Genomic DNA, 27,164 nt, shown 5'->3' with positions numbered 1-27,164 from the left:
ACGGCCTGCTGAAGTTAGATAGGTGATTTAAGCGGCTGTAAGTGAACAATCATCTCTACGGTTTACAAGAGAATTGTCCAAAAAAAGAAAAATATACAGTGAGCAGCAGGAAAAAAAGCTTTGTTAATAGCAGAGGTCATAGAGAGTGCTTTGAGTTGGTAGGAAGGCAACAGTAGCTGAAATAACCACTCGTTACAACTAAGGTAAGCAGAAGAGCATCTTTGAATGTGAGATGCTAGTGAAACCCTGAAGCAGATGGCTACCGCAGCAGAAGACCACACTGGTGGCCACTCCCATCAGCTACATACAGGAACGTGAGGCAACAACTTGCACATACATTGCAAGATTGGAGTATAGAAGATTAAATATATGATGTCTAGTCTGATAAGTCTCTAAGATTCAGATGGTAGAGTCCGAATTTGGCATACTCAGCATGAATCCTTCTGCCTAGTATGAACTGTTCAGGCTGCTGGTGGTGTAATGGAGTGGGGGATATTGTCTTGTTATACTTTGAGCCTCTTAATACCAATTAAGCGTCTTTTAAAACCACGGCCTACCTGAGTATTGTTACTGACCACGCTTTAGGACCACAGTGCAGCCACTTCCTGATGCTATCATGTCAACAAGGACCAAAATATCTGACGAATGTTTCCAGCACATTGTTGAATCTATAAGAGGAAGACTGACGATTGTTCTTAAGGCCATAGGGGGTGCAACTCAATACTAGCACGGTTTACCTAATAAAATGTCCAGTGAGTGCATATATTGAAATGTTCAAATTCACTCTAGATTCTCTTCCTAGTTGCACTTAAAAAATGGTCTGAGTGTGTGTATTATAATTACACACACACACACAAACGCAGACATACTTAGAAATATACTAGAGATTTAATGCTTAACCCTACTTGCCCCGTCTTAAAAAAGCAAAACTTTTGCTGCCAGAAGACTTTGTGGGAAGCTGTCTTTAGTGAAGCACTGATGTATCAAATTAAGCCGTCAAAGTCACAAGGATAAAGTGCTGGATTATTTGACAGTGCATCTAATCACAGCATTGCACACAGTGTCATGTGGATCACTCAGACACACATTTCCAGCAGTCTGAGAAAAGCAGGAGAAAGAGTGACTGCTTGAGCTTGAAACTCCGATGAAGAAAAAGGACGGATTCTCTGCAGGAGGCCTTCCTTCCACCTACTTATAGAATCAGACATACTAAGACAAGCAACTAAGAGCTGTGCAGCATTTTGATTGATGCTAATGTAGGCCTGCGCAGCAGCGTACAGCTGCAGTGATGCAGCAGTAGGTAAACAGAGACAGATGTGATCATCCATCCTCCTTTTCCCCTATTACTCCCTACAAATTCCTCCCCCTCCTCATTGTCTGTTTCTGTATGTCTTCCTCACACACTCCATCTCTTGGGAGGTCCAGACAGAAAATGAGCATCAGAATTTCTTTCTGTCTGCTGTAGGTCCTGCTAGGATTTCCAGGAGCACAGGTGTGGGCTGACTCGATGTCTATCTGTATGAAAATGTGATTTTCCCTTGGGGATATGCCGGGGTCACACCAACACTTCTGCAGGCTTTATAAGAACATACAGGGGCTCAGCTGCTGATGGTGATGTGTGTGTGTGTGTGTGTGTATTCATATCTTTGTGGGGACTTAAAAAGGGGAAGTTTTCTATACTTGTGGGGACCAACATCCTTTATAAAATCCTGGTCCCTACAAGTTTGAAGGCATTTTTCCACAGTCAAAATGTGGTTTAGTGTCAGGGTTACAATAAGGTTATGGTTAGGTTTAGAGTAAGGTTTAGGCATTCATTTTTCTGTGTGTGTGTGTGTGTGTGTGTGTGTGTGTGTGTAAAAGAAGGAAATACAAATAAGGTAGCTGAAACCAACAGCTGTAAGTTATGGGAAAATAATCTAGTTTAGTTTGATTTCCTTCAGTTATGTTATTATAGGATAGTTTGCAGTACAAACGTCTTACATGTGTTGGATGCATTGTATTTGTCATGTGTTCAGACTTACAGGCTTCAAAGATTGTTCTGTATCATCCTGTCACATAAAAAACTTTACAATACACCGTCTGTTGGCTCCTTTCACTGCACGTCTAACTCCATGTGATGTCTGTGTCTAAAGGAATGAGTTTGGTTTAAGAGGCGTTTTTATTTTTACTGTTTGAGGCACGTGCAAACGCAAAAACATGAAGCCATGTTTATATTGCTGCTCATTAGTTTGACAGTTAGCGCTTCATTAGCATCAGAATCAGCTTCATTGTACATATTTGTAAAGCTTCACCTTAGTTTAATATTTCATAGTATTTGGAAACAGCACTTTAATAGCTAAAAACATAATTACATATCTTATTGTGTGACAAAATAGTTGAACAATCAATCACTTTTGATTTGAATTTAAATCATAAATCAGTCTGCCATCACTATCAGTCACTGTGTCTTTAGTTCTGCAGACCCGGGCCTCGGGGCTGACATCATGATTTAGCTTTCATACTTAAACCAGCTGAAATAAATAAAACCCTTTTCCCTGAGGTTTTGAAGGACATCATCGTGTTTGTACACTGACGCAAACACAGCACAGAAGCCTACAGAGAAACTGGGGTTTTGCTACAGATCAGTGTAGTTATTGTGTGGGTTACTGTATGGACCGACTACGGTCTCTCCTTCACTCTGCTAGGGTGGTGCTGACATCTACTGGGTACTGTCTGCAACTGCAGGAGCACAGCGTCTCATTCATTATATTAATTATAGCTGCGAGGTGAATTATGCAGGCTTATTAATAGCATCTTTTACACTTATCAGAAACATCAGCCATATCAGGTTTATCTCCTGAAGGACAGAAGAACAAGGATAGCGTTGCAGCCAGCATTATGCTACATGTTAACAGTGTAATTTAATAACATTACACTGATTTCGCTCAGCTTTCCCATGGCGGCCTGTGGCTGACCTGAGTTACTCTATATCTTATGAGAAAAGCGTGTATATCCTCTCTCACAGACATGCACACTCACCCTCGTGATGAACACCCTCTGACTCATCACAAAATCAATACATGAGTTGGTAACACAGGCCTCTCTGTCTGTGAAGGGCATCAGCAGTGCCTGTGTGTCACACAGGCTGGAAACTACAGTACATTGAATTAATCACCTCCACTATGACAGCAGCCAGAACAACAGCAGTAAAGTCCTGCCGTGGAGCAGAGAAGCTAGTGACACCCAGTGGTACAACAAATTCCTGGGAAGGCAGTTTTCTTAAAAGAAAGTCATCATAAGATAAACGTGGCAATATTTTTAGCTCAAAAAGAACATATGAGTCCATTTCAAGGCTCTGCTGTGTCACACGAAAGCCTCACCTGTCAGTGCGCCGTTGGGCTAAGCAGACGGAGCCGGCCAGAAGCAGGTCACACTTCTCTGACGTCCCAGGAACAATGGGCTGTTTTTTCCTGGATCACAGTTGCATCCTCACCACTGCTCTCCCATTGGTTCACAGCTCCTCACCATTCACCAAGACAGGAAGCTTGAACAAACAGGAATGACACATTCAGCCAATCAGGGGCCTCTCTTTCGAGGTGACTCATTTTCAAAGTGACTTTCTTTGATTCTGACCTTTCGCCAAAAGGAAAAAAAAAGTCATTTGGCACATAGATTCAAAGAACACAGTCACGTATCTGCGACCTCAGAGGCATTACACTAACCTAGATTCATTTTCTGGAGGCTTACTCTAAACAGCACGCTCTCGTTGTAAAGTATCGTGTTTGACACTCTGGGGAACAGCTTTCGTCCCCATTATAAAACAAAAGAAACACACCATCATTATGTGACGGCGTAAACAGGGTTAAGCTCACACACTGCGAGTACTACCTGGACCACACGCACATACACACAAGAACTGAAGAGTGTTTATGTTATCATGACTCATTTGACCAAAATGGAAATGTATTTGGCATGAAGTTACCCAAAACGACACATAATGTGTCACCATCAGAAATCCCACAACACAGCACAAAGTCATCTCCGAACCTCGAGTCTCCAAATTGCACTGGGACAGTAAAGTAAGTGAGCCTCGCCTGGTGTGATAAAATGGGTTGTGTGAGTATTTAATGTACTGAGGATAGCTGCTGTACTCCTTTAAATAAAAAAAGATCTTTGTCTAACACGTCCTCTGCACATGCTCTTATTATAGAAGCCAGGGTACAAACACACGCACCCACAAAGTAAACAGGAGAAAATATAACCCGACTACTGGCAATATAAATATCACCATGGGAGCAGCAGTTTGCCTCCATTCTTCTCAATATCAACCAAATGTACCACACGCTACAATATGTATACCACACATGCTTTACTGAGTCATACATCCAAGCTGCTGACTCAGGTCAACTGCCAATCATTTCATCCTTTAGATACTGCTGCTCTCTTTCTTTTCGTCTTCACTGGCCCATCTTTGCTCTCTTATTTTTCTAACTGTCACAGCACCATGAACATAGTCCTCGTATTAGAGTTTAGTAACTCTGCGCTTTTAGAATCAACAGGAAATATATTCAACAAGAGACACAGATTCATCAGGAAACAAGACAAAAATGTACTTAGAATTAGAGAAGGATCTGAAATATTAACTAGCTAAAGTAAACACGAGCCTTCACTCACCTGCTTCAGTCTCCAGTTGGAGTCGGATCTGTATGCTGCAGAGCGTGGCTGGCTCAATCCCTGCCTCAGCTCCTTTCTACTTTTTCTGGCTGGCCTCTGAGCTGCAAGCATGTGTGTGTGTGTGTTTGTGTGTCCGTCATTCTACTCCCCTATCACGTCATGCCGCTCTGCTGCTGCCGCAGTACGCCTGCAGCCGTATCCCCACCTCCTTCTTTTTTCCTCCCCTCATCCCGGTCTCTCTCCCCCTGTCTGTCTATGATGCTCTCTCTCAATAATGGACCTGTTGGCTTCGTTCCCTCCCTCCCTCTCCCTGAGTGAAATATAAGCCCAGCTAGCAAAGACCCGGCTGGTCCATTAGCTGGATGAGTGCGGTTTGTGTGTCTGTGCGAGCGCAATCACGGCTGCCTCTATAGTGTGAGTAATACATGGTAATTAAGCAGATGTAGCCACAAATGTGAGAAGCCTAAACCCATCATCTGGCTTTCTAGACCTAATTGGTGGTCATGGAAATCAGGATGACAGGAAAAAAAAAGTGCCACCTTAATGACAGATTTGCTGACGACAAATGAGAATGTGCACGTCACTATAAACACACATAATCACACAAACGGGCACACACATAGACACACATCCGCCCTCTATATCTGTTTATATATCAGTGTGCATGCCTGAATGAACCGGCATCGTGAAGGAGGGCAGCTCATCCATCACTCCTCTAATTTGTCCCACGCTTCTAATGAAAAGAGGGGAGGCGAGACAGAGTGAGAGATAAGTGATGCAAACGAAGGCGAGGAAAGAAGAGCAGGAGGAGGTGTGATGGAGAAAGAAGCATGTGCAGAGTAAACCCTTTCCTCGCATCTTTTCCCAGGTGACACACTCGGAGTAACATTACAAAAACATCCCAGATACGTGACCTTGAGCTTGTCTTCCAAACTTTTCAATACTCATAAACTATGAGGACTATAAAGATCTCATCAGACAGCAGGAGGTCTACTTGAATTAAACAATCACATCAACAGAGAGACCAATGCGGTTAAATCACTGCTGGTTTATGTCATTTTACTGCTGGGCAACATCTCTCTGGTCATCTTTACAATTTATTCAAACTCTTATGAATTTATCAAAAAAAGCACTTATTGTGATAATTCTACGTTTGTTACCTTTTGTAATCATCGGCCACATTTGTGCCTCTCTCTGCATCTCTGCTCATATTTCTGCTGTGCTGGCCAAGAGTTCGAGCCACTATTATAAGAGCCAGTGCTGCATATTTAATGAAGACTGTGACATGCAACAAATTCAGAATCCCATCCTTCCCTTTTACAAAGTAGCTTATGGATCAGCTTCAGTTATTGGTTACGTCTTAAGAGTTTCTAACTATGGGTGAGACTCGATTAGGTTGTTTATAGTCTTGTTTTGGCAGGAAAATACAACCTGAGCCTTCTATGGCTGATCACATATTGATCAAGAATTGGCTCTGCATGCTGAGAGATGCATAAACAATGAAAACCAAGCACAATAACTGGATGTTTGCTATTAGAACACATGCATACTGCACACATCCCCCCTCCCTCCTACTACAGGCACATACTACAGCATTCCCTTCATGCTTTCGACCACAATCACTTTACTGCTGACCTCCAAATACTCACTTTAATGCCACGGTTGCTCCTTTGCTTTCCAGCTACAGAGAGAAAAGATTAAAGTGTGCGAAACTTCTCCAACAAAGTCAGCCAAAAGCAGAAAAAAACAAACACATGATCTGTTGCTTTGTCTCATCATGAAACGGGAAGTGACTTGTGACTGAGGATTATGGGTAGGAGTGTGCAGCCATCTGCATTGATGCATGTGTGCGTGCATATGTGTGTGTGTGTGTGTGTGATGGGTGTTTGGGTGGGGGTTAATGTCACGGCTAATCTTCTGACGTTCCCCAAGGCATGTATCCCCCCCCCTGAGAGACAGACCCTGACAGACGCTGTTATGACAATGAGACACTTGTGTCACTGTCACCCTGAGGGGCATACAGTGGGGTGGAAGGGGGCCCCGCTCTAACATGTTGACCCCGTGCTGTCTGGAACACGGAGCCTCAGATGGGCAGCTTGACCGAGACAAATGAAATTAAGAAAAACAAAAGAAGGAAGGAAGCGCAAACAAAAAACAGAGCTATTGCAGCTGAGGGGAAGTTCATAGTTCTCTGTGAAAGTGTACACAGCATCTAATTAGAACAGTGCTTCAGCATCTGAGCTTGTTCCTACTGGACTTATGACTCTGCTTTGTCTGAATGTATGATTGCCACTAGATGGTGGCAGAGTATCATCTTCATATTACAGTATGTTAGTTTGAGACCAGCAAGTTCAAGCAAAGTCTAACCGGTGGAAAAGCTGTAAATCACAACGCCAGAAGGTTTAGTGAAGGTACAGAATCAAGGCAGACCTGCTAATATTATGTTTTATTGTTAAATATGGTAATAAATATGACATGCATTACCTATATTTTATTATTATTTATTTAATGTCTCAAGAAAAAATAAGAAGCTCTGAAATACTTAAATAAAAAAGGAGGTGCTGTAAAAATGAAAGCTAAATCATTACACTGATCACTGCAGTTACACAGTCTGCATATAAAAACTGGGCTTTCCCTCTGGGTCTACAAAATGAAACCAAGTGCCTAAAACCTTTCTAATATCCAACCACGTTTTTGGTTTTACACTAAATCTGTACGAGAAAGTTTCTACTGATCACTTGATCTGTGATCTCACTGAACAAATTCGGCGCGTTATAGCTTTTGTCTCCATGTTATTCTTCCCCTTACAATATAAGGAAGCTTGAAGTGACTGAGGCTGCACAACACAACAAACAAGAAGGCTGTTCTTTCACTACATGACAGACAACGATCAGTGGATGTTGCAACATTACTGCAACCTTCAAAGTCTTAGGTTAACAACAACATCATCATGCACACACTTTCCAGAAGTCACAGCTCTGCAGATCGCTGAATACTGTTGGGTTCATCTTGAAGGCGTTAGCTGTTTGTGTCAGGGTAAACTTAGCATAAGGGACAACACAGACAGCAGTTGTCCTTATTTGTATTACATGAAGCAAATAATAACTGACATATAGAAAACTGCAGAATGCTGCTCATGTGGTGATGCGAGGCTGCCCTGAAGTCAGTGGCACTATGAAAACGTGAGCACTGACTCGGCACACAACAAGACAATAATGAATCTGTCACTTGATGTCCTGAACTGCAATTAGTCTCATTTATTCTATGCATGCTGCACGAGCTAATCCCATTTCACTTCAGCTTGATGGAAAAGGGGAACTGAAAGAATCTGACTGCATTCATCAACGCTGCCTGTCATTGAATCTGCCAGCACCAAATGCCACCAACAGAAAATGGCTCATTAAAGGGCTCCTCTTGCACACTTTAATGTCAAGTGGCTTCTACTGAGCTTTGCTTCTTTCTGCAAATGAGTACACTCTCACTTTAGGCCATGTATAATCTCAGCACATAATTAAGAGGGAATGCCCACATTATTATTATTATTATTATTATTAATCTGCTCAGGTGAAAGCTGAGGAAGAGGTAATGTAATTGGAGCAGTTTGTTTGTCTCTCTGTGAAAAACGGGCAAAAAAGAAGCCATTAAAATAGCATGAAGATCTACGTCAGTCACTTCTAAACTCCAAGCGATGCTGTGACTGTCTTAAAGGGCAGCCCTCAGAAATCCCTCTACACATACGAATAAGAAAAATACCATTAGGTTTGTCAGCCGTGGTACTCTAAAACACTTGGTTGTACTACTTAACTTTTATTAAATGAACTCAAACACTTTATTGCAACAATGACAACATCACAGGCACCGTGCCACCCGGGCATTGAAGGGTATCATATAAACAAGCCGATTAGTTTTGAAAAAGCCTTGAAAACTTTCTCCTTTTCTTCTTATTCCCAGAAAATGACAGCACAAGGTACCCAGTAAATTTCCAAAAAGCATCTAACATTAAAATCAGGAATGCATCCTGCTGATATTACCCATCTTAACCACATGATGGCAGTAGCGTGAAGTCATGTTAAAGCTGGATGCTTCGTATACACATTTTCACATCTGTTTCTGTTGTTTCTCATCCATTAAGCATATCAGGGTGACCTTTTGCTGCTCGTGCCTAAAGGTCATTAAATGCTCTGGTAATAAAATAGAATCACTCTGAAATTACATCACGCTGAGAGCTGAACTCAAACTGATTAGCTGTTAAAGGTTAACCTGTGAGCAGGTAGTAGAACAGAGTAAGAAGTCTACTGATTGTGAAGCTTGTTAAGATGAGATGTCACAAAAACACGAAGACACAAATACTTTAGAAATCTGTCAAAAACGAAGCTAAAACGTACATTTTTATTTATGAGGCAAATGACAAAACGAATTCATGGTTTTATGCTCAAATCTGAGCATAAATCTGAGCCAGCTAACTGCATTTCTCAGCAAAGTCAGAAATTTGACAAGCATAACATTCAACCAATAAAACTAAATCTTTTCTGTTCAGAAATACACGTAAATAACTGTAACTTAACATCTCAATAATAATAATACTGTTAATTTAGGGCAGCTGTGGGGTAAACCTGACATTGGGTGCTGGTCTAATAAAAATGCTAAGCACCGTATTAAAACATTAACAATAATCGAATAAGCGAATTCTCTGTGCATTTATTTCGAAGGTCACTTTTACACATTCTTATTACAACTTAAAGAAATCTAGGAAAGCCCTGTGTTCTGTCTGCATTTCAAGAAAAAACATCCTCCCTGATCACAGTTTGGAACACTAATGTTTATGCATGATGAAAGTCTTTCAGCAATGTGAAGTTCACGTAGTTTAGTATCACGGTTCAGTGTTTGTTGGCGGCTGTCTGACAAATTGAAGGGCAGCCCTTGTGCAAGAGAGTTGCAAAACACGGAGTGCAATCAACAAGAAAATCTCTCGGCTGTGCGAGCCAGCACACAGCTTTTGAAGCCCGGCTCACTCCTGTTCAACCCCACCTCTCGCTCTCACTTGGACAGTAAGCTCCCCTGATCCTCCACACAGACTAAGTTTACAGGCTGAAGCAGCAACAGCAGAAGCTCCTCCCTTTCGACACATCTGGAACAGTGTTAAAGCGGAGAGGAGCGCACCAACACTCTCCTGAAGGATAGCAACACAGTAAAAGTTGTTCAAATCAGGTTTTTAAGAGGACTGACCTTTTTATTTTTCTTGCATACTTAAAGTTAACTGTGGACAGCTGGTTTCCTAAACATACCACACAGCTCCATTTACGCTACTCTGACCTGTGAAAGATCTTCCTGCCCATCATCCCTCACTGACAGCTTCTACTTGCTGCAAGTAAGTAAAGATTTTTTATTTTGAGTTCTTATGGATTCTGTTTGCTTCTGTCTAATTTCTTATTTTGTTGATGCATGATGGGAAAGACACTTGCAACACTTATGATACCACAATACCACAGGGTGCCTTTATGTTTCCGTTACAGCAAAGTGTTTCAGAGTGAGCAGCTAAACATTAACGCAAGAGAGGAATAGTAATGCACAATAAAGAAAATACAGCACAGCAAGTTCCTACTAACTTTCACCAACATTACGCTCTGCCTGAATCACACAGATATCACATGCTGCCACATTAAATTTGTTAGTGGACTTCCTGATTTGTAGGAGTTTCCAGTCCTTACTGCTCCTTCCCTAAAGCATTCTCATATCTGCGTGTCCTTGCAGGTCTAAACATGCAAAGCCACCACAATCAGCATGAGCTGGAATTCATCATACACAGAATATTTATGTAACATATATGTAAGGAAAACTAATGTCTCCAGTAACCTTTTCATCCATCAAGTGACAATTCTCCCACTTCTCTATGAATTTCCCCTCCTGTGGTCAAACTGACTGTCAACTCAGTCCCATTCTATCAGTGAACAAGCATCAACAACAGCACCACACAAAGTTAAGCAATTACTGAAAGCCTTGATTATCCACGAGCATTTTCCTCACCTTCTCATCTACATACTCGGTCCTGAAGCTGGGAGCCGGGCTCATTGCTAACAACAAAAGCTTTTAACCACTGATGCTGATGCTGATTGTCACCCTTCCAAAATGACATGGAAGAGTGAGACATTTATTTGAGATTTCAAGGCATAGTTTCCAAAGTCGGCAGCTGGAAAACTCTAAAATGTTTCCGTCACTGCTTGGTCCAAAAACATTCCCGGCATTTCTGCTTTAAGTGGGATTGAGGAATGTTCCAAGACTGTAAAACTACGCAAACTGCCATCCTTTATGAGCGGATACTGAAAATGCCAGCTAGTCTCCATCTTCCTCATACAAACATTTACGATGCAGACCTTTCACTTTCTTCTGAGCTATGCATCCAAAACTCTCATTCACCACTGCTTCCCTAAACTTTACAGTTTAGACTTCCGTGGCTGTGCCTGTGGTCTCTTTGTGAGTTGTAGCTGTGACTTTTTCAATTTCTATACAAGACAATATGACTGAGCTTCAACTTAAAGCTGCAAAGCAAAGCCAAATATCAGTGATTATCAAGCAACACAGCCCTGTTTGTAGAATTATTTTCATTGATAGTAGCACTTTTAAATTCTACATGAAAGATGTAGGGTGCAGAATAATTTAACACACAAGAAGCCATGTGACTGTACATGATATGTATAAATAACTCGTATAATTTATAAACTGGAATAAGAGTTTTCTAAAGGCTCAGCTACATCCAAGAAAACTGCATTAGTTCCCTTAACTGTAACTGTGTTTAAAAAGGCAGCGTGCACCAGCAGCCTGACACGCCTGTATGGTTCTGTATCATAGTGAAATGAGCTCATATTCACAGTAAGTATAAGTACCAAGTTATTTTTAACATTTTCAAATAGAGTCAGAGGCCATGTGGTACCGCCTGTTATTTCTGAGTGAGTCATACTGTATATTGTGCCCAGAAGTCTTAGGTGGTCTAAGTTAGAAAAAACAAGCTAACCTTGATGGAGTTGTCAATTTTTTTGACATATTTTGAGCCGTATAAAACACAACTGCAGGTGTTAGGTGCTGTGTGGTGACGGGCTAAAGCTGTAGATGATAAATGTGAGACATGACCATGAAAAAGGGGGAGGAGGGTTTACACGGTCAGGAATGTGGAAGTAGATATGCAAGAATGGACAGGGAGGGTTGTGCTAATAGCACATTGGACAGAAACAGACTGGATGGCAGGGTTTTCACATGCCATCCACTTTAACATTCCTCAGGAAATCATGCTTACGCATAACTTCCACAATGACTGCTTCTATTTTTTTAAAGAAAGAGACCTTTCGTTTTTGGCCCTTTTACAGAAAAGAACTCTTCTAGAATTTTCCACCGCAGTTCTGGCTTGATTGTCTGTTACAGAAACCACAAAGAACTGGCAGGAACATAATTACTAGCCTAGCCTTACAAAGCCAGATGTACAGGCAACCAAATAAGGCTGTTTAAATAGGTTTCCTAAAACAATAACTGTTTGCGTTTCCATGATGGTTCTATTTAACAGTCCACTGATTCATCTGTTTTTCTATTCAGGGCCCTTTCCACTCATTAATTAAAGCACCTTTAAGGTCCTTTTGGTGCATTTCCAGCTGTTTCTACCGTCTGTTTTACCAAAAGCTTCATTTCATATCAGAATATGTGTGTTTTTGTGTCTGTGTAACATGGATCACTAAAGGATGCCTTTGGGAGGAGGAAACAAGTGTGGCCGCTGTTCAAAGACGGTTTACTTTGCAGAAGAGGTTCTCTGTGACGGGCGGAGCTTCCATAGATCCTGCTTCCTGTGCAGTGAGTTTGCTGTTTCCTGTGATTGTGGAGCCCAGTGAACTTTTGGCACGTATTACAGGCACATGTAATATTAACCTAATGTGTATGAGCTGTCTGTATGTGCAGACAAAGAGAAAATGCTGTATAAGTCTGGCTGAGCTATATTTGAACTACATCTTGGTCTATTCATTTTTGTGTGTGTGTGTGTGTCTCCTAGAAACTGAGCCTTAAGCTGATCAGTTCCCCTTTTGCTCTAACTTCCTGTCAGAGTCTATTCAGCTGAGCTGCAGAGAGAAAAAATATCAACACATTTCAGGATTAGCCAGTTTCATATAAAAGTCTTGTATCTTTATAAAATCCAGTTATTTACATTGATGTGTTAGCACTACAAAACCTTTTTATCTTCCAAGGAGTCACACGAGCAAAAAGTCTACTAACCTAGAGGAGTCCTGTGTCTTTATAAAATGTGATTAAAACAGTCTGCAACTAGGCCGATGAAAAAACCAAAAGGACGCCGGTGTATTTCTGGCCTCTATCGACTTCTAGATTGGTTTCCTGCTTTTTGTAAACCTCTGGGACCATTCCTGTTATCGCTGCGTCACTCCCTGGAAGTCCACTTCAAAAACTAGGAAGAAATAGCAGCACATTTCAGGTTGTCTATGCTGAATGTTCTCCTTAATATGCATCAGGATGGTAGAACTACCAGCGATGAATTTAAGGTGGAGAACCCAGTAAACCCCGGGCGCCATCTTGGTTCAGGTTGCGCTCCTAGTGGTGCTCCTGTTTTTGGCTTTTTCTGGCTTGGACACTGATGGCTCTCACACTGAAGACCACTGTTTAGTGTCTATTCTTCTTTTGGCTTTTCTCTTTAGGTGTTGCCATAGCCAATCATCTGCCTCCACCTCTCCTGAACTCTTGCAAACCCTATCCTAGTCAAAAGTACTATAGTTACTGGCCTTGCACCGATAGCAGTTGTTGAGCTGTCTGGTAAAACTGCAAATATGCATCTGCGAGTAATGGAAACAGGATTTCCTGGAAGTGATACAATCTAGCAGGATTGCTAAAATGCTCACAGCAATTCAAAAAGGAAACATCAGACAAAACATTTTGACCACTCCACATACAAGTATTCATCTCTTGTGTACTGTAAATCCTTCATAATGATAAATTAGATATCTTGAAAGAAATGTGGGTTCATGGGGTTTGGAGGAGTTATTTGTGTTCTCGCATCACAATCAAACATTCCTATGATGGAATTTAGATGAGAACATGTTCCTTCAAAGAAAATGTTCCTTATAAGGCAAACAGTTGGGAGCCTTTATAAACACATGAACGTACTCAACGAAAAGTAGTATGCAAAACAATAATAACGTGTCTCTTTGTACAGTGGTGTGTGGGAAGAATTTGGACAGCACCACTGTTGCTGTTCATATGGATGAAGTCTACTGCAAGGCATGCTATGGTAAGAAATATGGGCCAAAAGGCTATGGTTATGGCCAAGGAGCAGGAACCCTCAGCATGGACAAAGGAGAGTCCCTGGGAATTAAACCTGAAGAGTGAGTAACACACAGGCAAGCATACTTTTTGATGGTTTTAAGGCTCCTTATCCACATTTTGTTGCCTTCTTTACCCATCAGACCCGGTCCCCATCGTCCTACCACCAACCCAAACCCCTCCAAGCTAGCTCAGAAGTTTGGAGGATCAGACAAATGCCCTCGCTGTGGCAAGTCTGTCTACGCTGCTGAGAAAGTGATGGGAGCTGGGAGTGTAAGCAAAACACAAGCATATATGCGCACATGCAAGAAAAACACAACTGCTTTAAAACGAGGCTTGTATATGTTTACAGGCATGGCATAAGTCTGGATGTTTTACATGCGCCACTTGTGGGAAGAGCCTTGAATCAACCACACTAGCTGATAAGGAAGGGGAAATCTACTGCAAAGGTAAAACTCTCTCTTTCAAAGACTTCTATAGAACCAGACAACAGCACTTACTGCCACCTGCTGGCCTTTAAAAAGAATGCAGGTGTAACATACCTCCACATTGGGTCCAAACTTCAAACATTTCCCATGGGTCAATGACTGTCACAATTAAGATGTGTTTCCATGGGCGCAAAGCTAGGAAAGCTAACCCATTCAGACCCAGGAAGGATCTGAAACAGATAATATAGGTGATAGGAACACTAAATATATATAACTTGGGCTGAAAGAAAAAAAAAGTCTTTATAAATGAGGCTTGTGGTTAAAAACGAACTCCTTTTTTATAAGAATGGCCAAATGAGTTGTAATAAACCCTAGAATCCAACAGAGGGTGCAGTTACCCAGAAAAATAGAAGTTTTATGATTTCAGTTGAACTCTAAACCTGGGATTCAAAGTTCATGCCTGCAACAAGTTAAACAATGACTCCGAAAGGTTCTCTTCATCAAAATCTGTAAGCCTATTAGAAATTAATTACACAAACTATGCACTGTATAGCTATCAAGCTATGTGCTAAATGAAAAAAATAACTTTATCTATTACTTTCTGACTCATTTCAATAAATACCAGCAAACACTCACCAGCCACTTTATTAGGTACACGTTGCTAGTAATGGCTTGAACCAATTTTGCCTTGAAAACTGCCTGAATTCTTCACATCACCGATTAGACGCTGACATGACAGCATCACGCAATCGCTGCAGGTTTGTCTGCTGCACATCCATGACACAGATCTCCGGTTTTACCACATCCCTAAAGTGCTCTATTTTTGTAGGGTCTTTAACTGTAGTAAGAAGGGCTTTGAGGTAACTGTGTTTGTGATAATGTGCTACATAAACAAAATGAACTGAACTTAATTATTAGATTGGGATGTGGTGAATGTAAAGACCCTTTGAGTGAATTCACTGTCATGTCCAGGAAACCACTTTGAGATGATCTGGTGAATTACTCTGCTGAAAGAAGCCATCTGAAGACAAGCAGTAGCACTTGGTAGGCTGTTTGTGTTTAATCAGTGCTCAAGCTGTACTAATGGGCCCAAAGTGATTCAAGAAACTACCTCTTACACAACTACACCATCAGCAGTCTAAACTGTTGATAAAAGGCAGGATGTACACCAAATTCTGACCCTGCCATCCAAACGTTGTAGCAGAAATTAAGGATAGACAACATGTTTTCAATTTTCTATCATCCAATTTTGAATGTTTGCACATAGTAGCCTCAGTGTCACAGTCTCGCTGAGGCAGACTGTATGTGTTGTGAAGAGTGGACCCAAAATGCAGACATGACCGAACTTGGAACAAAACTTGAATATTAACAAAAGGCGAGCCGTTTAATAAGGCTGACAAAAAGACACAACAATGGGCAAAGACAAACTAAACATTAACCTAAACAGGTGAACTAAAATACAACATGAAAAACCCTGATATCAACAGACCTGGAAACACGGTGAAACAACAGATGACCTGACAAAGACTGAGTGAGAGAACACGGACTAAATACACACAGGAGGCTAATGAGGGAAGTGGGAACACAGGGGGAAACAGCTGACACACAGGAACATAACTACATCACAGGGGAAACATAAAGCTGAATACACTGAACACAGGAACACGGGACCTCTTCAAAATAAAACAGGAAACATAATGAAACGCAGACGTGACAACGTGAACTTGACAACAAAGGACATGAAACATATAAAGGACAAGAGAGACTTAACACAGGGGTGGAAAACACAAGGGGAAACTAATAAACAAGTGAACTTAGAAAACCCAATGAACTTAAACATGAATCATAAACATCAAAATAAAGTAAAACTCAAAACGTTGGGTCAAAAAGACCCAGGATCGCGACACTCAGTGCCGTTATTAGCTGACAGAGGAGACAGAGGTCAGTCAGAGAAAGATGTCCTTGGTTGTAACAAGCAGTTATTTGAGTTATTATTGCCTGGCTATCCGCTTGAAACAGTCTGGCCATTCTCCTCTGACATCTGGCATCAAGAAGGCATTTTCTTCCAGATACATGCCACCCACTAGATATTTTCTCTTTTTCAGAGCATCCTCTGTAAACCCTGGAGATCGCTGTGTGAAAATCCCAGTAGATCAGCAGTTTCTGAAATTCCCCATAGTAATTCTACAGGTCATCTTGATCACATCTGCATGCTTAAATGCACAGACTTGCTGCCATGTGATTGGCTTATTGGACATTTGCATTAACGACCAGTTAAACATGTGTACCTAATAAAGTGGCCGGCAAGTGTATAATCCAACAATGTTGTTAACACAACATCACAGGCTCATATTCGTTTTTATTATTTTGTCACAATACCTTGTAGGTGTGTACTGTAAATTGAACCCACTGGTGATGAATAGCGGAGCTTATCAATGCTCCCAGGGTCCAACAGCTTTCAGCTCAATATTCTGTTATACGGGCACATTAACCCCTTTATTGTGTCTGGGTCAACCCAGCCCCATGTATAGGCACATACAGAGAAACACGTTTTTCAGGTTCTCAGTATGGGCTATGTAGCTGAGGAATATGAGACCCAGCAAACAAAGTTCAGAATTAAAACTCCTGAATTAAAGTGTTTACTCATTCCTGCAATCTAACAGCCGCAAAGGTGTAAATCTAACGCTGGTATCATGTTTCAGCCACAGAATCTGCACTTGAGCGGTAACACTGAGCATTTAGAGGCGCACAAATGAAATAGTCTGTATATAGAAGAACCAGCATGGGAGCTGTGGTGCAATATATTCTTTAGTTTGCTCATATGTAAAATGTATTTGTTAAGGCCGTTGCTAAGTGGTGCACACCAGCTTGAGCTAATGCTAACTCAATCTGTGAGTCTGTAGATCCAGAAGACAGCATGGCCTAAGAAACACATTTGAGGGGGAAGTCAAAAGTCCTTCTACCAACAATCCTGAAGAAACTTTGGTCCCTGTGAGGAATTCAATCGAGGAATATCATGTTTGCCAGATGGAAATCAAACACTCAAATCAAAGCTGATCCAAGCAGGCCACAGTGAGCTTTGTCTAATATATATGGGAGGATGGCAAAGTGTGGAGTCTTATGGCATTACCTTTGTTCTCAACAGCTTGTTACGGCAAAAACTTTGGTCCCAAAGGATTTGGCTATGGACTGGGAGCCGGGGCGCTGGCGCACACTCAGTAGGAACCGCGTATCTTCAGCAGCACAGCTCCAGATTACTGCACTGCCTGGCTCTTCCTGCAGGGGGCAGACGACCTATATCCACAGGCGCGCTTGATAGAAAGCTGCTTTTATAAACTGTACAGTCGAAAGGATGACACCTTCATAATCCCATAGAAACAGGTGAATACTATTGCAGTGCTGCCACATATGCACATTTAGTGAACATGAATATCTATGTAAAACTGCATGGGTGATTTGCACTCTAAAATATCGTCCTCTCATTAAGAATTATTTTTTCTCTCAACACTTGCAACCCCTGGTGTTGTCATAAAAAATGATCGCCTGCCAAAAACGATTTCCGGTATTTGGCCCGAAATTATTGTTCGTACTTAAATGGTTGTAAATCACTTGTTGGTCTGTGAAACGTGTGTCAAACATCTCTCTTGGTTGATATCGAGCCACTTGAAGTCAGAAGATATATTTCTGTCATGAGGTAGAAGCTGCAATCAGAGACTTTTATACATCCTTTAATAACGAATGTAAAACTGTCACTGCAGCAGAGGTTGCACCAAATAACACAACAGTTATACAAAGATGTTTTAGGTGGATTGATTATATTATAGAATATAGAGTGTGTACAATAATGTCAAAAAGAAACCTGCTAGACTGATGAGTTTTTTATTTTATATATAACACCTTCGTAAATGGTGCTGACTGCAGACTATTTATCAATATAAACAGAGATATTAAAAAGAACAGCACACAAACACACACAAAAAGACATACAATCAACGGAAATCACTTTTTGTCAGACGATCACCTTTTAACATCACAAGATAACCTATACAGCCATCTAAAATTTCACAATTGCGGTATGCTTTCTGAATAGCATGATGATAAATAAACTACAGAGAGAATGTATTTGGTGTCATTGTTTTTATTGGCACAAAGTGAAGTGAAACTGCCTCCTCGGCCTCCTTGTCTCGGTTTGTGTCTGAGGCGAGTATCATAGGTGGTGCTTTCTGTTTTGGTTTTAAGAAACGACGCGTGCAGGATACATCGTATCCATTCCTCTCACACCACGCGACACACTGGGACCAGGTAAGTCCAGTATCTTGTAAAATTAGGGGAATCACAGATACACTCCACCCACAAAGCTTATCTATCACGTAAGAATGTCAGAAAGAATTTACCAACAAATTCCATCACTGATGTTTCCCACAGAAGTTCGACAGAGAAGTGAAAGCGGAGCTCTAAAGTTATGAAAATATAATCTGTTAATCAAATGAAATATACATTTTTATTTCACTAGTTGTAAATATTTCATCCTTAATGTGAAATCTGTTGGACATCTTTGCGTGTAGCCCTACCTTGTAACGACATTGTTTCCAGAAGGTGATGATCACTAACCGGCTGATTAGTCATTCAGCAGTTTGAACTCTTTATCCAACTTTATCCGCCATGCCACCCACTCACATTCCAGCTCTCAGAGAGGCGAGATTACATAGTTTCTAATAAGGAGTTTCAAGGCTTATAAATGAGCGCTTATTGCACTTTAAGCATATTAGCATTTTAGTTTACTCATTTATACAGAAAGGTGTGTTAGCAGGTTTTTCTACAGGTGCACTGCGACCTCAAAGGGAGATGGTCAGGCCTGAACCCATCTACTCTGTGTTTACCTTTGTTGTGGAATTCAGTTTTTAAAAAATGTTGCACTTTCCTCCACAGCTCTCACGTTGATAACGAGTTGCTTTGAAGATGAATAGCATAAACAGAAGAAAAAATGGTAACCAATAATAAAGTTAGGCCCATAATTACCACTGGCAGCATTAAACATGAACATACTGGTGTACTCGTAATTATAATCCATTATTCTGATATTGGCCATTCTGCACTACTTTTGCTTATTTAATACTTTTTTCTTTTTACTTGAGTGAGCTAACTCGTAAAGACTAAGAAGTATATTTACCCTGGTGTTGCTATGTTAAAGTTCTGAGCACTCTCTCCACCACTGCAACACAGGCTGCTATGCAGAGTGCTGTAAAACACAACTGTCAGCGTGCACTAACTGACTCTCTGTGCCTGTCTTTCTTTCGCGCGCACTGCACGCTGACGCACACACTCAAGATGGGAATTTCATAAACAGCCCGGATCTTCTCCTGCCGTCACTGAGAAGGAGGCGGGTGCTAGTTGAAAGGGGGAGAAGGTCCAGACAGGAGCCGGGCATGTTCAAACATATCCAGGCAGAGCAGCCTACCAACCCGCACGGTGTCCTGTCATTGCGCACAGACGGAACTTATTCACAAACCTTGTTGTAATAGACAAATGTGTTTAACATCATCTTTACTGTAGCGCATCTGTTTCCCCGAGGGACGTTGATACGGCAAGACACGCGATGCGTATTTAATAGATTCAGTATCTATCAGAGGATTAAGTTGTCTAGTGTCTGGTACTGAAGAGGTTCCTTCAGCGTGGAAATGTCCTTCGCGGCCAAGGCGATGAGAGACGGACTGCTAGAGAAGCGCAGCAGCGGACTTCTCCAGCTGTGGAAGAAGAAGCGCTGCGTCCTCACTGAGGACGGGCTGCGCCTGCACAACTGCAAAGGAGGCGGCGGTGATGCTCCGGGTTTGGCGTCGAGCTCCAAAGTCAAGGAGCTTCACTTTGAGCGCATGGTCACGGTGGACTGCGTGGAGTATAAGCGAGGGCTGGTGTACTTCACTGTGGTCATGGTTACGGGCAAGGAAATTGACTTTCGGTGTCCGCAGGACGGCACAGCGTGGAACGCAGAGATTGCTCTGGCTTTGGTGCGCTATAAGAACCTACAAGCCGTGCAGACCGGGAGGAACCGGCACCTGTCTACGGGACACCTGGGCAGCACTGGGGAGGACGAGGAGCTCTGATTGTCGAAGGTATCCTAAGTTGTTGTCTGGTTGGACTGAAATAGCTAGAAGTCAAAGTGTGACTTATTGGCGTGGGAAAGCTTTTATTTCATTTATGTAGAAATCATTTTATGGAGAGAGTGGCACCACACCCTCTCATTGCTCAAATATCCTCAAGTTCACTCCCAGTAACTGAGACTGGCAGTGAATCCCAAGCAAATACCTCAGCTAAACAAACATCATCATCATCATCATCATTATTATTATTATTATTATTATTATTATTATTATTATTGGTTTTTCAAGCAATTGGCAGCTAAACGCACAGCCGTGTGCTGGCAGTAAAACACCTGACTTAACATGTTATTTCCTTTTTGTGCTAATCACCAAACAAGTTGTTGCAATAGCTGGATGGAAAGGAATGAAAAGACCGAGACTCTTGGGAATGAGGTGACACAGAGCTGAGAAGCACTCACGTTAAGCTCGTGCTGAAGGTTATTTACAAGAACCACTTCAGTGTTTAGATGTTCCACCGAGTTAGAGTCCTCTGCGAGTTTTTCTTACTATGGTCATCTGCCTGTACTACACCTCAGTAGACACAAACCAGCTTCACTTCAGGACATAATTAAGATGCAACGTGAGCCTTCAAAATAACATCTGCCTGCCCCTCCCTCACCAAGCAGTCGAGTATTTTTAAACACGCGCACAAACACACACACTGACTTTCCTTATGGGTTTAGTTGACATGAAGCAGTGGGACACTAAGGGTGTTAATCTGTCGTTGTGACTTTTGAGATCAAGGGTACAGTCGTCACCATCTAATGGAACCAGAGTTATTTAATGAAACCGGTCATCTCAAATGAACTCGTGACCCAAATGTGTGAGTCTGAACTATGAGCTCACAGTTTAGGAATCTGCAGCGATGGTTCTTTAAGAGAGCAGCTCTAGTCAAGTGCCCAAATTAACTTAGGAGCCGTGGTAACAGTGCAATTTAACTCATTACAAATGCACTTTTGAGCGACCCTGCTGCTGAACATAGACGTTAATAACCATATCTGTGCGTGTGCGTGTTTTAAATTATTTATTTCGTTTTTCAATGGTAAAAAATAAAAGAAATAAAAATCTTTTTCTCTTCCTTCAGCCTTCCTTCTTCCTTGGAGGGAATCAATAAGAAGGGGAAAGTAGTACAACTCACCAGATCCAGAGGATGCACAAAAAGGTCATCAGTGACCATGGAACAAACGACTGAGAACAAGTGTCACAGAAACCCATCTTGTCTTCCCTCATTCACTTGCAGTCATTCAAAGTATAGGAATCTGATAAACTGTGGATAAAGACTTTGTTTCTGTCCTGATCTCATTGCTTAAGGACAATTTGGAGACTCCTGCATAAAAAAGCTGTTTTCTGGGAACAGTTTACGCTTTGTGCCTTGATGTTTCAGTAGCATCTTCATTTTTGAAGTTTTTGACGCTGCTGAAACAGGAGTCGATTTGTTCTGCAGGCTTGTTTTTGAAGGGTTGGTTTGACTTACTTTGAAAACTTTAACTTACAGAATGAGCAGATCTTTGAGGTTTTCTAAAGATGGAATTGAAGTATTTTGTTTCTGATATATTGCACTCTGTATACTACATATTTGCTTAAACCATGTACAGTATTAGAACTGTAAAATAATAATAATAAATTTTTGTAATCCAGATTTTTCTGACATATTTTAGTTGGTCTTCTATTTTTAAATGGTGTTTCACTTCATTTCACTGTTCACTAAAGTCTTTTAGCACTGAACTGTCAGCCACAGTTTATTTTAGATTCAGACCATTAATTGCTAAGCTCATCTGTTTCCGGTTGTGCGTTAACCTTGCTGTTGTAGCCTCTGGAAAACACACACACATAGACACACACACACACACAGTGGCATGGTTTTCCTGCTATTGCGTGTGTGCTGAAGTCAGGGCACCTTTTGTTCTGAGCGGTTTGGAGGACTAATGAGAAGCACAGTGAGCCTGAGGCATGTGCACACAAACATCCACCCACACAGATTCACCTACAGGAACGTGTGTGCACACCCAGCATGAAGTTCATCCAGACCTAAGCATCAGCAGATTCTTGTCAAGGAGACATAGAATTTATTGTTCATTTAATCATCTTGTGCGTGTTTTTGTGTGTATATCAAGAATATAGCAGTCTGTGTGTGATATGTTTAGCTGTGTGGCTCGGTGCACTTTTAGAATAAAGGGCTAGTTGTATAGCAACTTCTCGTGTTCCTGTGGAAAACCCCCATTGCCACACCGCATGAGTCAGCAAAGGACAAGGAGTGCTGCAAGAAGTAGAGATGGATCATTGTATTAAGCAGTATGTTTGCGTGTGTGGATTTGTGTGGAGAGCAGGTTTCACAGAGAATATATGTGAAGTAGAGCCGTGGAGAGGTTACACCTTTAAAGGTACAGTGTGTAAAATCTCACCACTAGAGGTCAGCAGATTGCAGTCAACAGAATTTAGTGGCTGTTCATCTGTAGTGAGTGTAATCCAGGGGTGTCAAACAATGAGGGCCCAGCAAGAACTCTAATCTAATCTAATCTCCCCACAGTCATTAATATTACACCAAAGTAACCAGGTGTATGTGTCCCCTGATGTAAAATGAGTTTGAATGCCCTGTTTAGGCTTTTAGTCTGCTGTTTACCTCAACTGCCAATATACCTGTGTCCACCTCTGTTTACTCTGGAGGAGGCTGTGAAATTTAAAGTGTAAAGCTGATGAGTCAGTGAAGCTAACTTCTGTCTGATGAAGGCACTGAGGTGAGTTTTAAAGGATATTCTGGACATTTTTGTCAGTAAGCACTGCTGCATTGCAGGTGTCAGCTGCTTGTAGCTGCTTATATGATGTGAGAATGTAACTAAACTGTTTATCAGAGGGAAACTTTGTTTTTTAGGACACTTGAGACTAACATTAGCTTGCATAAAGGTAGTTTTTGACCAGCTGTTATTGTTTTTTTTAGCTAGCTAGTTGTCAGCTAGCTGGTAAGATTACATTTATAACCCTCTGACAATAAGCAATTGGGCCAATATCTAGAATAAATAAGTATTTAAAAAAGTGTTGTTTTGGGGGGGTCGACTAGAATGTGATGGGACAGTTATGAAAGTGACAAGATACCAGCTAATAGCAAACATGTATCTACAGCATTATATGAAAACATACATTAACTTGCATCTTTTTCTCCCTCACAACACCAAAGTGTCATCCACTTCTTTTAAGCGTGTCTCAGTGCAATTATTCATTTCTATATGGGAGCTTGAGGGTCCTGCAGTATCTTAGCTGTTCCCAGGACTGCGCTCTTCTGGACAGAGATCTACGATGTTGTTCCCGGGATCTGCTGGAGCCACTTGCCTAGTTTGGGAGTCACCGCACCGAGGGCTCCGATTACCACGGGGACCACCGTCACCTTCACCCTCCACATCCTCTCGAGCTCTTCTCTGTTTAAACATCATCTTTCCAGGGAATCTGACAAACATGGAAAATAGAGCTACAATTAATTAAGAACTAGAGTGGTGTCAGATGTGGACTCACAATGTTCTCCTGATGTTGACACCAATGGGACCGTCTGTTGATTAGTTTATGTTGGAGTGCATTCTTCACTGACCAGAGCTCACTTCAAAAATCGTTGGCAAGCCTCCAGCTTCTCAGCTTCTAGAGATGGAGCTGCTGTGTAAATATTAAACCACTAGAGGTCTGTCTCGCCACTTTTAAGTGAGGAAAATGTCCGTGTGTGTGTGTGTACACCAGTCTGTGTGCATGAATCTGTGTCGGGCTTATCCAAGTTCTCAGATAATCTGTGTGTTTAAAAAGTTTTTTTCTGTTTTTTCCCTCTTTGGTTTACATTCTCCATTATCTGTTGACACACACTGTGCAGGACTGCAAACAGAATGCCTCTGTGTGTGTGTGTGTGTGTGTGTGTGTGTGTGTGTGTGTGTGTGTGTGTGTGTGTGTGTGTGTGTGTGTGTGTGTGTGACTTTTATCAGTTTCTGGAAATTGTTGTTGGAAGGTTTTGGCCTCTCTTTCTTTAAATGTTGTTTCAGTTCAGTTTCCAGGCATTTATTTGTACACAGCTCTCTTAAGGTCCTGCCTCAGCATTTTAATCAGACTTAAGTCTAGACTTTAACCGGGCCATCGCAACACCTGAGCAGAAGCCGTCTCCTTTCAGACAAGCCATATTTGCTTAGCCTTTTTCTAATTGTACTGTCGTGAACTTTAACCTTTAACATTCTCACTGAGGCTTGTAGAGTCTGAGTCACAGCTCTTAAGTTTTTTGCAATTTCACTGAGCATTGCTCATTCCGACTCTTGAGTTAAGGTTTATTTATCTCTCAGTTTACACATTTTACACATAAAATCATCTCATCAGACAGCACCTCAAATTATTAGACAATATGAATATCTTTGTATATATCTGTAGGAAACTTAAGCAACCTATTTATAAGTAACAGCAGACATGTGTTTAGAATTTCTGTGGTGGGACTGTGTGGGTGCAGCCACCCTTTTGTCTTCATTTGGATTACAGACGGTGTGGCGAGGTTTCACTTTGTCCATCAAAGACGCCCTCACATGCATGTCTGGCATTTTAACCTCTCCTTCGAGGTTCAGGTGTTAGTAAACAAAACCATGCCCCAGGTTCATGTAGCTGTACTCACTATGACAATATCACGAGTTAAATATGTTAAGCGTGCTAAGATGTTAATATGAGAATGTTAACATAATGTTTATCATTGCTGCCTAAGCCCTATTATTATCACCAGAATGATTGCGTAGAGAAGTCTGGGACTAATCCCTCCTCAACATGCATGCCTCGATCCAGAAGGAAAGGGACAGACTGCAATGTCCTTTATTAAATCTCCTTTTAATATGCAGTGTGAGAACTCATTTTTTGGTGTATTTGATGGTTTAACTTCCTGGTCTACAGTTTTGCACTTATCAGTTATAGATGATCCTGGAAACCAGATAAATAGAGCCAATATCTCCCCAAATAAAGCGCCTTGAGGCAAAAGTTGTTGTGTTTTGGCACTATGTAAATTAAATTAAATTAAAAATTGAATTGAATATTTCTTTTGTCTTGGAAGAGGGTCTCTTCCCCCCTGCCATGTTCAGATTACCCCTTGTTTATCTGATATGGGGTAGATTCGATATGATGACAGACGTCTTGGCACACTGATGCCAGTTTCTATTTTTCCATTTGTCAGTGTGACATCATGCTTTTTATTGCACTGATTGCTTGCAGGGTCGTCTACAGTATGCACTGTACAGCTATCTGCAGTCTGTTAATAATGCCTCTTTGACACTCCTAAGAGGTGATTGACCAGTTTGCATTTGTGCATTGGTCTGCTAGTGCCATATTAGTGTCATAATCACAAAAACTCAATGGAAGTTTAACTCTTGATTTTCACAAGCAACGAATAAAGTGCAAAGTCAAGATACAGGGAAGTATTTAGTAATGGAGCGCGGCGCAGGGACTAAGCTGTGGAGCACCAGAAGACTGCAGGAGAAGATAGAACAGGTTCATGGCGTTTTCAGGTGAGTCTTGAGAGTCTATTTTTTATTGAGGATTTACTGGAATTGAGGGGAAGCATGCAGTGGTTTTAGAGGACATGAGTTTTCCAGGTGAACAATTTATTCAGGTTGTAGGTAACATAACTCCAACTGAGAGAGAAAGGTCAGATAACCAGAAAGCACACATAAAACGAGTCATAATTTGAGAGTCTTATTACCACCACAAGGGCAACAACAACCAGCCAGAGTGCAGGAACGTACACTGGCCTTTTATCCCTGAGAGGTGATCAGCGAACGGAAAGCAGGCGTGCAGGCAGCATTCAGGAGCCGAGGTAGACCCACCCACGGACAGAACAGCAAACCAGAGCACTGCCCAAACTCCACCTTAGATCAAGAGACTAACTAGTCATGAATAAAAGTATTAAGCTTGTTTACATTTCGACCCAATCGTGGTGCAAGAGGAAACGTTCATATTCCCTAAAGGGAACTTAAATATCTGCCCCAAACTTTGTACCACGCCTGTTAAGTTGACTCAAACAGAAGAGACAAAGTCATCATGGATCAAAGACCTCATCTGGTGTCTGTTCCTTTCTCTGTAAGAGACAGAAAACCAAAACACCTCTCTGCCTAGCCTTGATAATCTAATGTTGTTATCCAATGTTCCTCTAGTGATTCAAAATCGGTTTAGCACATCATGTTCAGGACCTCCTGACCAGTAACTTATTCTAATCACAATTTATGTGTGTAAGCGTGTTTGCATTTAGCCCTCTGCACTCAAGGCATTTCCTACACTTTATCAGTCCGGACCATCACGCCGAACGAAGCTTACGACCTTCAAAAGGCCGAGTGCCAACTCATTATAAGCACATTTGCAAGGTGTGTCTGAAAATTATTAAAACCACTCATTTCAACAAAAGACATCAAAAACAAATTAGCCATTTTTAATTCTAGCATCTGCCCCCCCCTTTTCACAAAAATCATGTGTTTGCTTCCGCCTACCGTCCCACGGTTTCCTCTCCAGTGTGGTACTCAGCTTCTCATGGTCACGGGCATTTTATCTTCTAAACGCTATTCAGTTCATTTTAATGATTAATGCTTAAACATGGAAATAATGATTTATGCTTCTCACTGGTTCTCTAAAAAAGTCCGGAAACCTTTTGGGT

The 27,164-nt window shown here is 41.5% G+C and overlaps 3 protein-coding genes across 6 annotated transcripts in view; 2 read left to right on the top strand and 1 right to left on the bottom strand.

Moving 5' to 3' along the window:
* nav1a (neuron navigator 1a) overlaps positions 1-16,510 on the bottom strand; it is a 91,654-nt gene extending 75,144 nt beyond the window's left edge. The window contains exons 1-3 of one of the 4 annotated variants that reach the window (XM_005732518.1): positions 15,877-16,510; positions 14,502-14,617; positions 3,360-3,523 (exon numbers count right to left, since the gene is read on the bottom strand). The gene's annotated coding sequence lies outside the window, so the exon portion shown is untranslated. Of the gene's footprint in view, positions 1-3,359; positions 3,524-4,653; positions 4,908-6,302; positions 6,411-14,501; positions 14,618-15,876 lie in introns of those variants that run through there. The other 3 variants (XM_013910700.1, XM_005732516.1, XM_005732517.1) reach the window with 3 other exon arrangements.
* csrp1a (cysteine and glycine-rich protein 1a) lies at positions 9,639-18,509 on the top strand. Its single transcript, XM_005732520.1, has 6 exons — positions 9,639-10,021; positions 12,377-12,486; positions 13,853-14,021; positions 14,103-14,232; positions 14,312-14,408; positions 17,533-18,509. Exons 2-6 carry the CDS (start codon positions 12,378-12,380, stop codon positions 17,607-17,609), a joined length of 582 nt encoding a protein of 193 aa, XP_005732577.1. The 5' UTR covers positions 9,639-10,021; position 12,377; the 3' UTR covers positions 17,610-18,509.
* A 144-nt stretch (positions 18,510-18,653) lies between these two features.
* Positions 18,654-22,176, top strand: phlda3 (pleckstrin homology-like domain, family A, member 3). The gene is made up of 2 exons (XM_005732515.2): positions 18,654-20,497; positions 21,609-22,176. Exon 1 carries the CDS (start codon positions 20,066-20,068, stop codon positions 20,486-20,488), a length of 423 nt encoding a protein of 140 aa, XP_005732572.1. The 5' UTR covers positions 18,654-20,065; the 3' UTR covers positions 20,489-20,497; positions 21,609-22,176.
* The last annotated feature ends 4,988 nt before the right edge of the window (positions 22,177-27,164 follow it).

This window comes from Pundamilia nyererei, unplaced genomic scaffold (genome assembly GCF_000239375.1).
Source record: "Pundamilia nyererei isolate P.nyererei 1_Seehausen unplaced genomic scaffold, PunNye1.0 scaffold00047, whole genome shotgun sequence".
Classification (NCBI taxonomy): domain Eukaryota; kingdom Metazoa; phylum Chordata; class Actinopteri; order Cichliformes; family Cichlidae; genus Pundamilia; species Pundamilia nyererei.
This window is presented reverse-complemented; position numbering and strand designations above follow the sequence as displayed.

Bases quoted from the DNA above. Each gene is read 5' to 3' on its own strand.
- csrp1a (XM_005732520.1), top strand. From the start codon at position 12,378: ATGCCTTTGGGAGGAGGAAACAAGTGTGGCCGCTGTTCAAAGACGGTT. The intron at 14,233-14,311 runs GTAAGCAAAACA...ATATGTTTACAG, and splicing joins AAGTGATGGGAGCTGGGAGT to GCATGGCATAAGTCTGGATG. The intron at 14,409-17,532 runs GTAAAACTCTCT...TGTTCTCAACAG, and splicing joins AGGGGAAATCTACTGCAAAG to CTTGTTACGGCAAAAACTTT.
- phlda3 (XM_005732515.2), top strand. From the start codon at position 20,066: ATGTCCTTCGCGGCCAAGGCGATGAGAGACGGACTGCTAGAGAAGCGC.